Genomic DNA, 15,454 nt, shown 5'->3' with positions numbered 1-15,454 from the left:
TTGTTTTCTTCTGTTTCTGATACTTACCTGAGGGTAAGAAGCATGACGAAGACTGACTTGTGAAGAGGCTCTAGTGACTCTGGGTATGGAATTGAGAGTGTGCACTACATATACATTGTTCTTGCAAGAATATTCAAGCATTCCATCCATCACCTTTTTATATACTTCAGTGCAATGCATAAAGTGGGATGGGTATGCCCAGATGTGGGTCACTTGCACACTGTGCCACTGGAACCAAGCTATACCTGACTGATGAGACCCTAATAAGAGTGAAACTGGTCTTGCGTTGCTTCTGCTCCGGTTCAGGGAGGACCTGGCTTGGCAGTTCTGGATGGACTACTCCTACAAGAGCAGGTTCAACCCTGATTTGTATACGACTGGGTCCAAACTGAGGTAGTAATATATATTCCTGAGCCAGACTCCATTTTTAAATACACTTAGCATTAGCTTGACTGAGTTATTTTCCATGGTCAGCCTCAAACAATCTGTCTGAACACTTCACAACATGCTGACACATTCAGTTTGTGTAACATCATCTTCTCATTTGAGTATCAGCAGAATAGGAGACATAAGTCAGGCCAAGATGCCCTGAATATCTACATTTTAAGGTTGCCTGGTGCACATGTTAAGGTAGTGAGATGGCATGAGCGGAAGCATATAAGGAACACTGGTTCCAGCTTGATTCAATTCAGTGTTTATGCCTTGCTTCTCAGTTTGTTATATAATCTCACTATAGGGGGTTTTGTAATGAGGAAATATTACTATCTGCGGTAACACTCCAAATGATCAGAACTCACAAACAGGTAACCAGATGGTGTATCTACACTACTCATCAGATCTATCCTGTGAGGGCAGAGGGACAGACGCACACGTGTGTTAACATGGGAACCCTCACTCACCGAAAAGTGACATGCTTCATCATTGGGTGCCCTCTTGCACACTGGGACTGCAATGTACCCAGTGTAGGCTACAACTCCCCCGCAGGAGAGGAGCGTGAGGTGTTTTATGCCATCAAATGCAGGTTTAAGTGAGGGGCAGAGTGCAAAACAAATGAAAATGTGGATTTTAAACTATCTCCTGGCTGACAAAGTCAATCCTTTATTCGTGTTCTCAGGGGATAGGTTAGAAAAAGCTAAATGAGAATAGGGATATGGATGTTCCCTATTAGGATCTAGTTTGTTATATAAACACTGAGATCTGACCATTCAGGTTAGAGTGGCCTTCGGACTCAAGCTATCCAGAAAGAAGTCTGATTTCAGGCTGCTGGTTGCTGTCCCTTTTTAACTAAAATGGGACTCCCACATAGAGGCTGAGTTCAGCTGAGCTCCGCTGACAGAGAGCTCCCTCCTCCTCTGCATCCTGCTGAGATTTAGATAACTCAGAGGCACACTGTGTTGCAGGTATGCAGGGCGTTAATTCAAATACTCTAATCAGGCACAGTTCGTTTTCTTTATGCTCTTAGAACTGCTAAAATATGAGTTAGGAAACATTCTTGGGAAAATAGGAGAACTTTGTCATTTTCACAGTTATAACAACTCTGATAATAGCAATATGCTTTTTATGTCTTGTGGACACAATCCATCTACTAAGTAGCAGGTTATGTCAATATATGTTTATCTGTAACCAAAAAAGATCACATCTGTTTCTCAAGGCTATCTTTCCACTTCAGTTTTTAAATTGAAAACAGACAATTTTCTTTAAATAACGCTCACCCACCAGGGTTTCCTCTTGGTGGCATGCTTCTTCATTGGGTTCTTCCCGTTCCGCTGCGGAACAGAGTGTGCTACGATGTTTGGGGTATGTGGGAGCATGGGTGGTTAAAATTTGAGAGAGCATTATACGATTATTTACCTGTATCAGTATCAGTATAAGTATTCTGATAGATGCTCTTCGCTGGACTCTGACAATAGGACAACGGAGAGAGGGCATCGAAGTGATTAAAGACGCAGTGGCGACTATACGAAACAGAAAGGAGAATCAGGATGAAGCACTGAGGTTAGTGTAAAGAAAGAAGAGAAAGGTCCTGACCCATGGTGTGCAAAATTACATTGGATTGAGATGGGCCCCAAGTAATTACCAGTGGCTGACTTTAATTCAAGAATTCCATCCATCACTTTTTTGTATATTTCAGTTCAACACCCTAAGTGGTATGGGTAAGCCCAGACGTGGAGCCCGTGCCCACTGTGCCACTGGAACCAAGCTATAGCAGACTGGTGACCCCGAATAAGGGCGAAACCAGTCTTGGGTTGCTTGTGTTTTGGTTCAGGGAGGACCTGGCATGGCAGTTTAGGCCTGATGGTTCCTACTGAGCAGGGTCAAGACTGTTTTGCATTTGGCTGTGTCCATACTGAAGTGGCATGGTGAACAAAATAGCGATGGACTGGGATGCGGTCTGAGTAATAACAGTGGCTGAGATTAATTCAAGCATTCCACTTATCACTCTCTTGCACACTATATATTGATGAGTGAATCCACCTTGATGATATAAAGATTGTCAAGCTATACAGATCAAGAATCAAGTATAGTAAACCTATTCTTACTTATATATACATATGTAGCTGATGTATTTACTATGGTTTTATAGCATGATATTTAAAAATTAATATTTCAGTACCATACCTTTCATGACACAAACTACTTCTTCATACCTCAGGGACGGTTCATTAATTAATTCATAGACACATATCTTAAACATTATTGGAATATAAAGAGATCAAATATTCAGGAGACCATCATAACTTTTATGTTCTGAGCACGAAGCAAATTTTGCTCACAGCTCAAAGTTATTCTTACACCTGAAAGATAACACTTATATAAAAGGTCCCAAAAATATCTTCATCTTTTTCTCCCAGAAGAAATATTGCTCTAGGGTTGGTGCCTGAGCATAATCATTTACTTATGATCTATTGCATGAATACTAAAGAGCTTACAAGATGTGCTTTACATTCCATGGATAGAAACAAAGACATCTGGAAAAACTTCCAATCACTTATACTACGCAAAATGGAATCAAACTTTTTCATAATGTACAAATACCATGAAATAAATAAAGTTTAACAACAATTATTACTCTTACTTCTGCAAGGAGAGAAAGTGCTTGGACACTATACATCGAGGGGGCTGATGCAGATACCATAGAAGACTGTGCTGCTGTGGCTGTACCATCTGCAAAAAGTAAAGTGGCTTTGTTATCAAATCTGAAAGGATATTCATTATAACCACAAACGAGAGTAATACACCAGAGTCACTACATACCATACAAATCTTCTTCCTCATCATCCTCATCAAAGAAAACCTGGGGCTGGGCTTTCACCTCTAAGTTTCTACTCAACCAGCTTGTTTGTTCCAAGGAGGAGCCAGCAACATTCCCAACAGCCTCCAGAATTTTCTGTGTCACTTCCTGAAAGATGACAACAGACCATCATAGATCATTTACTGCAATCAATAGAGCTCTCAAAAGATCAGATTAGCTGGTGCACAACAAGGTCTATGCTACTAATTCTGAAGTTGCAAGTTTTATCTAAACTCCGCCTCTGTCACATTTTCTATGGTCTATTCTAAACTGTTTCTATTTTAAGGAGCAGAGGGTATACTTTGGTAATTCAGCCATGTAACAGCGTTCGAAGTAGCTTAAACCTCCAAAGATCTAGCCTTTTGTCTTTAACCTTTGCATTTCTCTATGGGTTGATCCACCTGGTCTCAAAATAATCTTAATGTTTCACAGTTGAAAGACATGCCTACATGTTTACTTTGCACGTTCACTATAAAGCCTGATATCCTCAGCAAGGCATGTATCCCATAACCAAAGACATTGTCACAGACCAGGCTACAAAATCAACAGCTCCAAAACTAGACTACTATGTTTTGAGCTTTCAATGTTATCAGAACCATTTGCCTAAAAGGTTCCACTTTAAAGTCTGTCCTGAAATCATGTTGGTACCTATGCCGAAGCCAAGGGGCCAGATGAAAGCACCTAAAAAGGATCAATCATCTTGGACTTCCCATCAGACAGTGAAGTGGGGAACACATAATAGATTTCCCCTCACATAGAAACAGCATGGAACACTAATCCACAACTGGGTTGTTTGATAAATTAAACATACGCTGTTACTGGTATACATCTTTCCAAGAGCAACTTAGAAACGGAAAGCAAATATCCTGGCTTCTAAAAATAATGGCTATAAAACTGTAAAAAACCATGGCAAGTGGCAAAGTCTGTGCTAAGCATGCCATTCACTGTTTTGATAAATTTCACGGATTCGCCGATACCTTCAAATGCAAAGTAGCAGGATGAAAACAATATATATCAAATATGCTGAGGGAAGGAATTTGAGCACATCATAGCAGAGAGAACTGGGTTGGAAATCTGTGATGAAATGTAATTCTAATTACCTGCATCTGCAGAAAAGTAACTTTTGGAGATGGTTTTCCAAAAATTCCCTAGTTGACTATCCAAAAACACCAATATGGTGACCATGCCATGACCTACTTGAACAAGCCAGTGTACTAAACCGGACTTAGCCATACATAATTAACTCATGGATGAGTAGCTCCTCAAACACATTGCAAGGATTCACAAAACACAATTCAATGTTTTGGTTAATGAAAATAGGTTGCACACCTGAAGATCTTTCTGATCTTTCTTGTTTTCGAGGCTCGGAGTTCGTGTTACAAAATCATTCAATATGCTGTAAGAAAACACAAAAGAGTTCATAATTGGCATGTCAAAACTCCTTGGTCAATGCTTAACACGGAAATTGGAGTACTCCATCGCCTAAATTAAAATATAAAGTTAATGTGAGGCAATAGTGACATACCTAAGCAGCAGGAAGTACCCAGGTGGCGCTAGGTTCAAGGCAACAGACTCCTTCAGTAATCCCAATAAGGGAGGAAAGTTCTCCTGAAGAGCTGAGACAGTAAGCCTGGCAACAAAACAGATTGGACACATTTCTCAAAACCGCAAACCAGTAATTTGTGAAAACAAGTCAAAGTACATAAATATGGCTGTCCAAAGAAACAGCATGTTGTGTGTGTACAACGTGACCTAAAACTGGAGTCTTCATACCTGCAGTCCATCACGATAAGGAAAATAAAATAAGACTAAGGACATTTTCTTAAATATGGATTATTTGCAAGCAAGCTTTGCTCATTTATGTATAGAAGTTTGTGTTGTTTTCTTTAAGTATAATACTTGCTGCCATTTCCTCCCCCCCCTGAGCCAACTGTGGAGCAATACAAATATTTTGGCTCACTTTGTAGAGTGGTGTAATCACAAGGACCACAAAGCTCCATTCAATTACTATCTAGTCAGATAAGAAAGTTATTATGATAACGGCCAACACCTCTATCCGGCTATCTGGACATAGTGAAAAAGTGGCTTTGTGCTGAGCCATAACTGGAGCAAGTATCAGAGTTCTGAGTGTTACACACTTATTGATTAATTCACCAGCTCACAACAGGATTGGCTGCAGGAAATCAGATATGTTTAATACTATTTCAAAAACATCTACAAAGCTTTCTTTTTTAAATAGGAAACCACACCTAAAAATGTAGGCTTTTAAAAATATTCTACAATGACGACTAGCAACAAATTACTGCTTGTCCTGCTTTCCCATCTCAGAGCACTCACCTGTCCCATTTTAGATGTAGGAAAATGTGTTGTCACATTATTTGGAGTATTTTCATATTTTCTGCGAATATCTATGCATAGCCGAAAGATATGCCAATATGGTCATGAGGGTTTGCCCAAAATGGCAAACAGATTCCATTGGTGTATCACAAATGAAACCATAACATATGAAAACCATTATTAACCACTTCGATGCTGATGACGAGCTCAGCTCATCATCAGTCTTACCTGCCGCGTGCTGATGACGAGCTGAGCTCATCATGTAACGCGGTAATTTTAAAAATGCCGCACACAGCGGGAAAAGCCGCCACATCGATGCGGTGAAGGAATTTTCATTTAAATTCAATATCCTCACCAATTTGCAAGCTGAGAAGCCTAACTCAAAATGGCAACTGCCCAAAGAAAAATAATCTACTAATGCAGAGGATTGGTGGGTGGGAAAGGTCTCAGCCATGTGCTGTCTCACAAAAGCATTAAACTCCGCAAGGACCGGCGAGGCCTGACTCAAGGCTGCTCTCAGAAGATAACATCTAGATGTGGCCTACAACAGGAGGCATGAGCCAGGTATACCCCTGCAACAACACAGCAAATTCACAGGCATCCCAGTTGCTGGAGGAGAGGGAAACTGGGTGTCCTTAATCATAATATAGATAGATTTATTTGAGTAGGTTAACTGCAGCAGGATGTCTAACCTTAGAGTGTATGGATGATTAATCTGCTAAAGACCTTCAGTTAGTCATAAGCGTCCCCACCCATTCCTTTGCCTGTATCCTTTCTTACTGTTGCCTTATTATGTATGACGGAAGACCCAATGAATGAGTATAAAGAGGGAGTCTGTTCCTACTTGCATTGCTCTCACTGGACACATCCACAGCCTGCTAATACATTTTTATTTTAGGCTCAATGTTGTAACCCCATAAACACACTATTTTAATTACATCATATTTTATACATTTCTAATTACTTTTTGCCTGACCTAAAGGACAGTCTTAAAATGTATGAGCTGAGCAGTGGAACATAACATAACATTTACAAATACAATTCATTAATATTAAAGAATGAAAATGATTAATATATGTACCATCACTGTACCTTTGAATAAAAGCATAACAGAACTGCAGCATTGGTACATCCACCAAAGACTTCTGGGAAAGAAATAACAAGAACTTTGTTTATAGACAGAAAGGTTTGCAAACATTTTTTACCAATTTAATAAGTTTGCTTTCATAGTGCCAAAAACCTTCTTCCAGGGTGTAAGTCACCTTAGCAATCCAGTGAACCATCTCTTTACACCTGTCCGATTTCCCTTAGTTGCAGTCATACCAGAATTTTAAGGTGGTCCAGGACAGAAGACAACTAAAAATGAGCCTCATGAACTGGGGGCCTACTTCCAGTGTGAGGAAAATATTATCTCTTCGATTCCTGGAAATGGAGCTCTACTTTGGGGGTCTGTCTCAAGGACTCACAAGCAAAATGACAGATCCACCATGCCAGATTGGCATGGTAGACCCGCCGCCATAATGTTTCTTCTAAGAAGCGGCTCTCAACTTGTACAGAGAAACTTCTTTCAGGAAAAATGTTTGAAAGCATACTTGTTTACATTTGCCATTACAGTTCAAGGTGATTTCACAAGGATAGCCGGTTTGCTTAACAGTATAAGAGGCCTTTCAATTCAGAGCAATGTGCTGCTAGCTAAACAGAAAACTACAACAGCCAATGTTCTATGGGTTGGCAGAGGTAGCAATGCCACTGTCTGCCTCGCCTCAGTAGCAGGCTTTGGCTCGGACCCACCTCATTACCTTTCAGCTTGTAGCCTCCTGTATCATCTGTCTTTCCTCTCTAGATAGTTGCCCCAACACTTGCTACAAATCTGAGGCGAATCGGGTTGACTGCCGTTTCTGAAGGCCAGACTGCCAGCAGAACCTGGTTTCATCACATAATATACTCAGCTATGAATCATCTCTGGGGGTAATACAAGTCCATGTCTGCATCACATACGGATTGCAGAACTGATTTACAGAGCTGCTTCAAAACTGCAATCACTGTGGTTTTGGGTGGGTGGAGTACCCTACGCATCATCTGCTCCTAAAAAGCCTCAATATCCAAATGAGAATAGGACTTCTGGAATTCACTACCACACTCTTCTACAGTTTCTTTAACCATGAGCAATCATTCAGAGTCCCAGTGTTGCCCACAGACTCTGAGGCCGCAGATAAAATAACAGACTTGAGTGATGAGGATGGCAGAAGTTGTAACATTTCAGCAAATAAGTCAGAAAGGACTTTCCCTGGCCTGCAATGGAGGTGCAGGAAAGGGGTTGCGGGGAAGATCAACTTACAACAAATGCCTTTTGTTGATGCTTTGAAACTCTGGTCTGGTGTATTTATGAGGGCATTTTGTGGAATCCCAAAAAACAGGGATTTATGGATGTAGATCCAACACATATTTAAAAAAAAAACACAATACGATACAAGCATTAAGCCATTTACCTCCTCTCCTTTAATCTGTGGCGGTTTCTTAACCACTTCCTTCACTAGCTGCAATATGACATCATTCTTCAGGGTTTTCAGAGAGCAGACCAAGTCAACAAGGATGAGCTGAGAGGAGCTGGCACCTGGAAGAATCTGCATAAACATTTCAGGAACAGGTATCACAATGGTCAGATAAGGTACATCACTGTTTATAAGGCTCATATATGCTATTCTGTACAAATTACTGTAAAACTGAAACCTTTCTATACAAGTTGTTAACTAAACTAAAGCCTTCCTAGAAATTATGTGAAAGAATAAAGTTACCTTCCTGGTGAACAGATTACTCCTACATCTCTCTACCACTGTCATCCTAGGGTAGTTTGTCACAATATGTCAGGAGAGCGTTAGCATCTATGACGTAGACCAAAGGTTTCACCATAATGGTTCCATTCCCACCCTAAGGGCAGATTCAACAGTAAAGAGAATAGGAAAGTTGGAGGTGAAGGTGGGAAGCTTTAGGCCTACGGCTTTTGGAACCACAGGGAAGAACATAGCATGTTACAACGCATGCTTTTACTCCGCGTTCTATTACAACGCGGTTGTTACAACGACCTTGTTGTTAGAACGTGATACCTTTACATCGCCAGTCATTAGATCAACTTGCTGTAGAGGACGCGCTGGGCTTAGGAAAGTATCATTTACTATTTCAACTCCACCGTGCGTAACTGTAGGGAAGGTGTTGGAATAGTAAATTAAACTATTCCTTATGTTAGAGTGCCCCCTATAGCAAGTCGATCTAATGACTTGCGATGTAAAGTTATCGTGTTTGAACAACGCAGTCGTTGTAAGGACTGCGTTGTAAGTGAAACGCAATGTAATGACAGCGTTGTAAACGCTGTTTCCCACAGGGAATAGCACAAGTATCTATCATTCCAAAAGGTGCATACACGTTGAATGACACTGAAGCATGAATAGTTGCAAGATGAGCTTTATAGGTATCTACATCTATGCCATATTCTGATAGATGTCTGGTAAAACACACTGCATAATTCACTGTGAAATTGAGCAGAAGTGTTCTATGGTTCAGAAATGTTTGCCACCTGCTCTTGTACAGTTGATAGAATATCCATGTTCTCGTAGTAGAGGCTATAAAGTGTTCTGGAGGAAGGAGTTCAAGACAAGAGCTGGTAAAGTGTAGTACAGGTTCTCTCCCATTCGTTATACAGAAGGTTCCTCTGCTGAGGAGTTTGGATGTCTTCTCTCAAAAAGGTATAGGAGGGTCAGATTTGGTGAAGGAAAGCTGTGGAATGGAGCCTGCCCTTAAATTTTGCAGTTATATAGCAATGGGGTAACCCGATAAGCCACTGAACTCGGGTAACTTATGCAGGACTCACAAAATCAAACAACTCAGTCAAAGAAAAGGTTGTAAGATCATCTCATTCCAAACCAATATTATACATTTTCCTATTGCCCTGGGACCCATGCCATCCACAAGGTGAACAGCTCATACCTCTCGTCATGCAAAAGTGTCCATAGTAGACCTGCATGGTGCCTATATAGGCACCACTCCAGTGTGCTAACATAGGGTGACCAGAATTTTTGAGCCAAAAACCGGAACATTTCACAAAAATAGAAGACAGACTACAATTTTACTTCAAGCGAGCGCACAGAATGACAGTGCTAGCCAGCCGATAATTACAGAACAGGCAGTAGGAACATACATAAAATGCAATTTTTAAAACCAGTAGCTTGCATGTTAAATAAATTGCTTTCTTGAAACATCTGCAATGATGCCTGCTTTGCAAAACATAAAAAGATACCTCCCACCGTTTTCAGCCGCCCCTCTCTAAAAAAGGGGACATGAGCTAAATTTCTTGAAATCTGCCAGAACAGCTGGTGAAAAAACGGGGACCATCCGGGCAAATCCGGGGCGCCTGGTCACCCTAGCTAACATCAGTTTCTTTTCACCACTTTTCACACCAGGAGCATGCAGCCATGTTGAAAACTGACCAAATGTGTGGAAAAATAGGCCCTGAAAGGGGAACAGCCCCGTACCTAGAAATAAGTTCGCAGAGAGGAGACGATTGGTGGGTCGGTAAGGAATCTACAGCTCCTGAGGCGGAAGCCGGGAGACTAGCAACCATTTTTTTAAAATTTGTATATCTGTGTCACAACCCGCCTAATTCCTTGTGTTTTTAAAATATCACTCACCCGTCTGCCACCGCTGGAGCGGGCCCAGAATCACCGAAACAGCGACCCCTTCGCTGCAACTCTAACCCAGGAACAAACATTTCTGCCGCCATTCACGGCGAGGGAGAGAGGCCACGCCCACTTTGAGGCCACGCCCACCCGCCGCCCACGGTATATAAACGCTGCCTCCAGCGCTACATACTAGAATCTCGTAAGCTCCTGAGGCGGAAGCCGGGAGACTAGCAACCATTTTTTTAAAATTTGTATATCTGTGTCACAACCCGCCTAATTCCTTGTGTTTTTAAAATATCACTCACCCGTCTGCCACCACTGGAGCGGGCCCAGAATCACCGAAACAGCGACCCCTTCGCTGCAACTCTAACCCAGGAACAAACATTTCTGCCGCCATTCACGGCGAGGGAGAGAGGCCACGCCCACTTTGAGGCCACGCCCACCCGCCGCCCACGGTATATAAACGCTGCCTCCAGCGCTACATACTAGAATCTCGTAAGCTCCTGAGGCGGAAGCCGGGAGACTAGCAACCATTTTTTTAAAATTTGTATATCTGTGTCACAACCCGCCTAATTCCTTGTGTTTTTAAAATATCACTCACCCGTCTGCCACCACTGGAGCGGGCCCAGAATCACCGAAACAGCGACCCCTTCGCTGCAACTCTAACCCAGGAACAAACATTTCTGCCGCCATTCACGGCGAGGGAGAGAGGCCACGCCCACTTTGAGGCCACGCCCTACCGCCCCTTTTCTACACATTAAAGATGTGCAACTACCGGACGCGCAGCGGACGGGCGCAGCGGGCGCGCCGTCAGCGCGCCAAAGGCGCGCCAAAGGCAAGCCCGTCTGGGCCCGTCCGGGCCCAGACGGCCCTAGGACCTGTCACTATGCCCGATTCACAGCCCCTCCTATCCTACCCCCCGGATACCCTCCGTCTCTGGAACACAAAGAAAAATCCGCAGTGTGAATTCATCCTTAAGGACGACACCCCGTTCACAGGATGTCCCCTCTGCGACACCCCCGAAGCCACGGAGTTTAGCCACACGCTTCGACTGGGCCTATTGAACTGCAGGTCGCTAGTAAAGCACTCGAACGAGATAAACCTCCTCACCCTAACCCTCTCGCTAGACGCCCTATTTCTGACCGAAACATGGCTGACCCCCAACAACGGCTCAGACCTGGTCAATGCAACCCCCCCCGGCTACCAAATCTGCTGCCTTAACAGACCAGTTGGAAGAGGTGGCGGGCTCGCCATTCTCTATAAAGACCATCTTAGCTGCAGGATCAACGACGGTACGGTCAAGGACTGCGAAAACTGTAATTTCACCCTTCAGATCTCCCCCACCACCTCACTATCGGGTCTTCTGGTATACCGACCACCAGGCTCAATAGGTGACTTCTCAAGCACTCTGATGGATCACATCCTTTTAAAAACAATAGCAACGCCCAACTTTCTTCTCCTAGGGGATTTGAACCTACACTTTCTAGACCCGGCAGACTACACTGCCGCGAATCTTCTAGCAGACCTCGGGTCAGCTGACCTCCAGCTCCTGAACTCGAAACCTACTCACGAGAAAGGACATCTCCTAGACCCAGTTTTTACCAACATCAGGAATCTCCAAACCCAAGACCCCTCCCCCCTTCCATGGACTGACCACTTTCTGGTCCCTATGCACTGGCCCTATCAGCCCGCCTCGGTCCCCAAACAGAAAACCAGGATCTTAACCCGACGCTGGCACAAGTTAAATCCTGAAAAATGGGAAACGAAGCTTAGGGATTCCATCGGCCCCCTCTCAACGGACCCTAACACCGCTGATAGAGAATTTAACAGCTGGCTTTCCAACCCCCTAGACAGCCTCATTCCATTAACATGCTCTCTTAAACATGTAAAGAGGATCAATCATGCTCCTTGGTACACCCCGGCCTTGAACATTCTTAGGAAGGAGTGCAAAAAGTCGGAACGAACATGGAGAAAAAATAAATCAGCGACGGAAAAAATCAACTATCAAACTGCCATGAAGGCGTACAAACAAGCCCTCCACAGCGCTAAAAGCTCTTTCTTTGAGGTAAGAATACAGAATTCCTCGTGCTCTGCTAAAGAGACTTTCTCCATCCTTAAAGAGCTTCTCCATGTCCCAGCCCCCCCGCAGATACCCTTGGACTCCAAAGCAGCCGAGGAGAAATGCGTTAACCTGGCCAACTTCTTCGACAATAAAATTAAGAAAATCCTTTCCTCCCTACCTGCTACCAATCAGGCCACCTCTGGAATAGCCAAGGATTGTACCCTCACGTCAGGAAACCCCACGGACAAATCCGAATCCCCTTGTTTAACCGCATTCGGACCAGTCACAGAAGAAGAAGTGGCAACCACTCTAGCAGCCACGAAAAGTGGAGCCCCCAGCGACTCAGTCCCCGTACGGTTCACTAAAAACATAGCCCGGACCATCACAGCTAGGCTCACGGCCCTCATTAACACCTCTTTTGCCCAAGGAGAAGTCCCACAAAGCTGGAAGGAGGCCGTTGTTAAAGGTCTGCTGAAGAAGCCGTCGCTAGACCCCGCGGACTTATCCAATTATCGACCCATCTCGCTCCTCCCCTGGATAGGTAAGGTCGCGGAGAAGCTCGCAAACAAAAAACTGTCCCACTTCTTAGAAGCAAACCATCGTCTAAAAAACTCCCAAACAGGTTTTAGACCAGGTCAGGGCACAGACACCGCCCTCCTGGCGGCCGTAGAAAAAGCGAGGGAAATCATGGATACAGGAGGATCAGTGGCAGTGGTCCTCCTGGACCTCAGCGCAGCATTCGACACTGTCAGCCACCAGGTCCTAGCCCAGCGCCTAGAGAACACTGGCGTACAAGACAGTGCGTTGAGATGGCTCACATCCTTTCTCTCCCGACGCTCCTTCCAAGTCTGGGAAGGAGAAAGCCGCTCTCCCTCAATCCCCCTCCGGTGTGGAGTGCCCCAGGGCTCCTCATTGAGCCCCACACTTTTCAACGTGTATATGGCCCCACTGGAGGAGCTGGTCGCCCCATTCGGAGTCACGATCGTCAGCTACGCTGACGACACTCAGCTGGTAGTGACCCTCTCTCACCCCAAGCTAAAGCCCTCCAACCTGCAAGACTGCCTAACCACCGTCCATCAATGGATGGGCGACTCTGACCTAAAGCTTAACGGGTCAAAAACAGAGATCCTGCTTCTCGGTCACAAAACTCCGAGCCTCCCCCCTAACATCTGGCCCGCCTGTATGGGTGACCCCCCCTCCCCTAAGACAGAGGTTAAGAGCCTAGGAGTGTGGCTAGAGACAGATCTCACTTTCCGGACACAGGCTAGGAAAACAGCCGGCATCTGCTATGGGCTCCTGAGATCATGCAGAAAGGTGCTCCCCCTACTACCATTCCAGTCCCGCCTCCTGCTAATTCAAGGCTTAGTGCTAGCAAGGCTGGATTATAGTAATGCTATTTACCTCGGGCACCGGAAGCCACCTTGCAAACACTACAAAAAACCCAAAATGCCGCAGCCCGCCTGCTCACAAACACCCCAGCAAGAACATCGGCCAAACCTGCCTTGAGAAAACTTCACTGGCTCCCCGTGAGGGAAAGAGTCACTTTCAAGGCCCTCTGTCTGGCACATAAGGTCCTGAACAATGCGGGTCCCCCCATTCTGAGCACCTGGATCACTCCATACAGACCGTCGAGAGCGCTTCGATCTGAACAGGGAAACCTTATCGTTGTCCCTAGGGTGAAGAAAACCCGCATCGGCGGCCGCAGATTTTCGGTAAACACGGCCAGAAAATGGAACGCTCTCCCCTCGAACCTCAGAGCTGAACCAAACCTCCTTCGATTTAGGAAGTCCCTCAAAACCCTCCTTTTCCCCTGATTTTTCATCGAAGTCTCCCTATGCCCCCCTTTAGGAGTTCGAGGTTTTAGCGCTGGGATACTCAAGGGTGACTACGCGCTCTATAAAAACCAAAAATAAAATAAAATAAATAAATACAGCTAGATAGAGTCTCCACCAGATAAGGCATTACCGAAGGTAAGTAACTTGTTCATCCGACAGAGACTTCTAGCCACAGATTCCTTACCTTCGAATAGCTACCCAAACAATACCTCCCCGGAGACAGAGCTGCAAAACAATTTCACACCAAAAAGTCCTGCAGGACGGAATGGGCAAAGTGCCCGTCCTGACAGACCGGACCGTCCAGTTAGTAGTGCCTGGTGAATGTGTGTAGAGAAGCTGCATTCCTGCCTGGCAGATGTCCAGGACAGAAGTACACTTGTTAATGCATTGGTGGCGGCCTTAGCTATGGTTTAATGAGCAAGCAAGCCCTGTGGAGTTGTTTCTTGGCCAATGTGTAGCAGATTTTAATGCAGGGTATGTTTCTGCATGGCCTTTCCCTTCTCCGCTTCGATGCACCTGAAGAAAAGTTGGTCGTCCACCCGGAACCCGTTCATGCGGTCAAGGTAAAATGACAACGCTCTTTTTTGCCAGGCGGTGGAGTCACTCCTCTTCCTTAGAGGGATGTGGGAGAGTGTAAAAGATAGGCAAGGTGATGGACTGGCCTACATTAAAGGAAGTGACAACTTTCGGCAGAAAGGAAGTTCTAGTGCAAAGAATCAGCCTGTCTCGGAAGGTTTTCAAGTAGGGAGACTTAGAGGACAAAGCCTGAAGCTCACCGAGCCTTCGGGCAGTTGTTAATGCCACCAGGAAGGCCTTCTTGATCGTAAGGAGCCTGATAAGACAGTTGTGCAATGGTTCAAAGGGAGGGCACATCAGAAAAGTGAGTACTAGATTATGGTCCAACTGAAACATGATAGAGGGTGAAGGTGGAAACATATTTTGCATAATCTATTGACAAAAAGGAATTTGAAGAAGGGAGGCTGATCCGGAACAGCAGAAAGGCTGAGATGGTATAAAGATAGCCCTTTAAAGTGCCAAAGCAGAGCCCTGCTGTGCAAAAGAAAGGATAATGAGAAGGATCTGAGGGAGGTCAAAAGCTGTCAGCTACTGCCCCTCAATCTCCACTCATGAAGGCGGAGTGTTGACACGTCTGGGTGGAAAACTATCCCCATTTGCTGTGACAGAAGATTTTCCAGGAGGGGCAGCCAGATCGGAGGAGCGACAGCCATGCTCAAAATCTCAGGATACCAAAGTC

The 15,454-nt window shown here is 44.6% G+C and overlaps 1 protein-coding gene across 3 annotated transcripts in view; it reads right to left on the bottom strand.

Moving 5' to 3' along the window:
• DOP1B (DOP1 leucine zipper like protein B) overlaps nucleotides 1-15,454 on the bottom strand; it is an 870,802-nt gene that overhangs the window by 225,246 nt on the left and 630,102 nt on the right. For all 3 annotated transcript variants that reach the window (XM_086935393.1, XM_086935394.1, XM_086935395.1), the window contains exons 23-28: nucleotides 8,119-8,253; nucleotides 6,722-6,774; nucleotides 4,818-4,922; nucleotides 4,622-4,688; nucleotides 3,256-3,400; nucleotides 3,077-3,165 (exon numbers count right to left, since the gene is read on the bottom strand). In XM_086935393.1, the coding sequence (XP_086791519.1) occupies nucleotides 3,077-3,165; nucleotides 3,256-3,400; nucleotides 4,622-4,688; nucleotides 4,818-4,922; nucleotides 6,722-6,774; nucleotides 8,119-8,253 (594 nt within the window). The remainder of the gene's footprint in view (nucleotides 1-3,076; nucleotides 3,166-3,255; nucleotides 3,401-4,621; nucleotides 4,689-4,817; nucleotides 4,923-6,721; nucleotides 6,775-8,118; nucleotides 8,254-15,454) is intronic.

Source organism: Lissotriton vulgaris, chromosome 8 (genome assembly GCF_964263255.1).
Source record: "Lissotriton vulgaris chromosome 8, aLisVul1.2, whole genome shotgun sequence".
Taxonomy (NCBI): domain Eukaryota; kingdom Metazoa; phylum Chordata; class Amphibia; order Caudata; family Salamandridae; genus Lissotriton; species Lissotriton vulgaris.
Note: the sequence above shows the minus strand (reverse complement) of the source record. Positions and strands in the feature narration are given on the sequence as shown.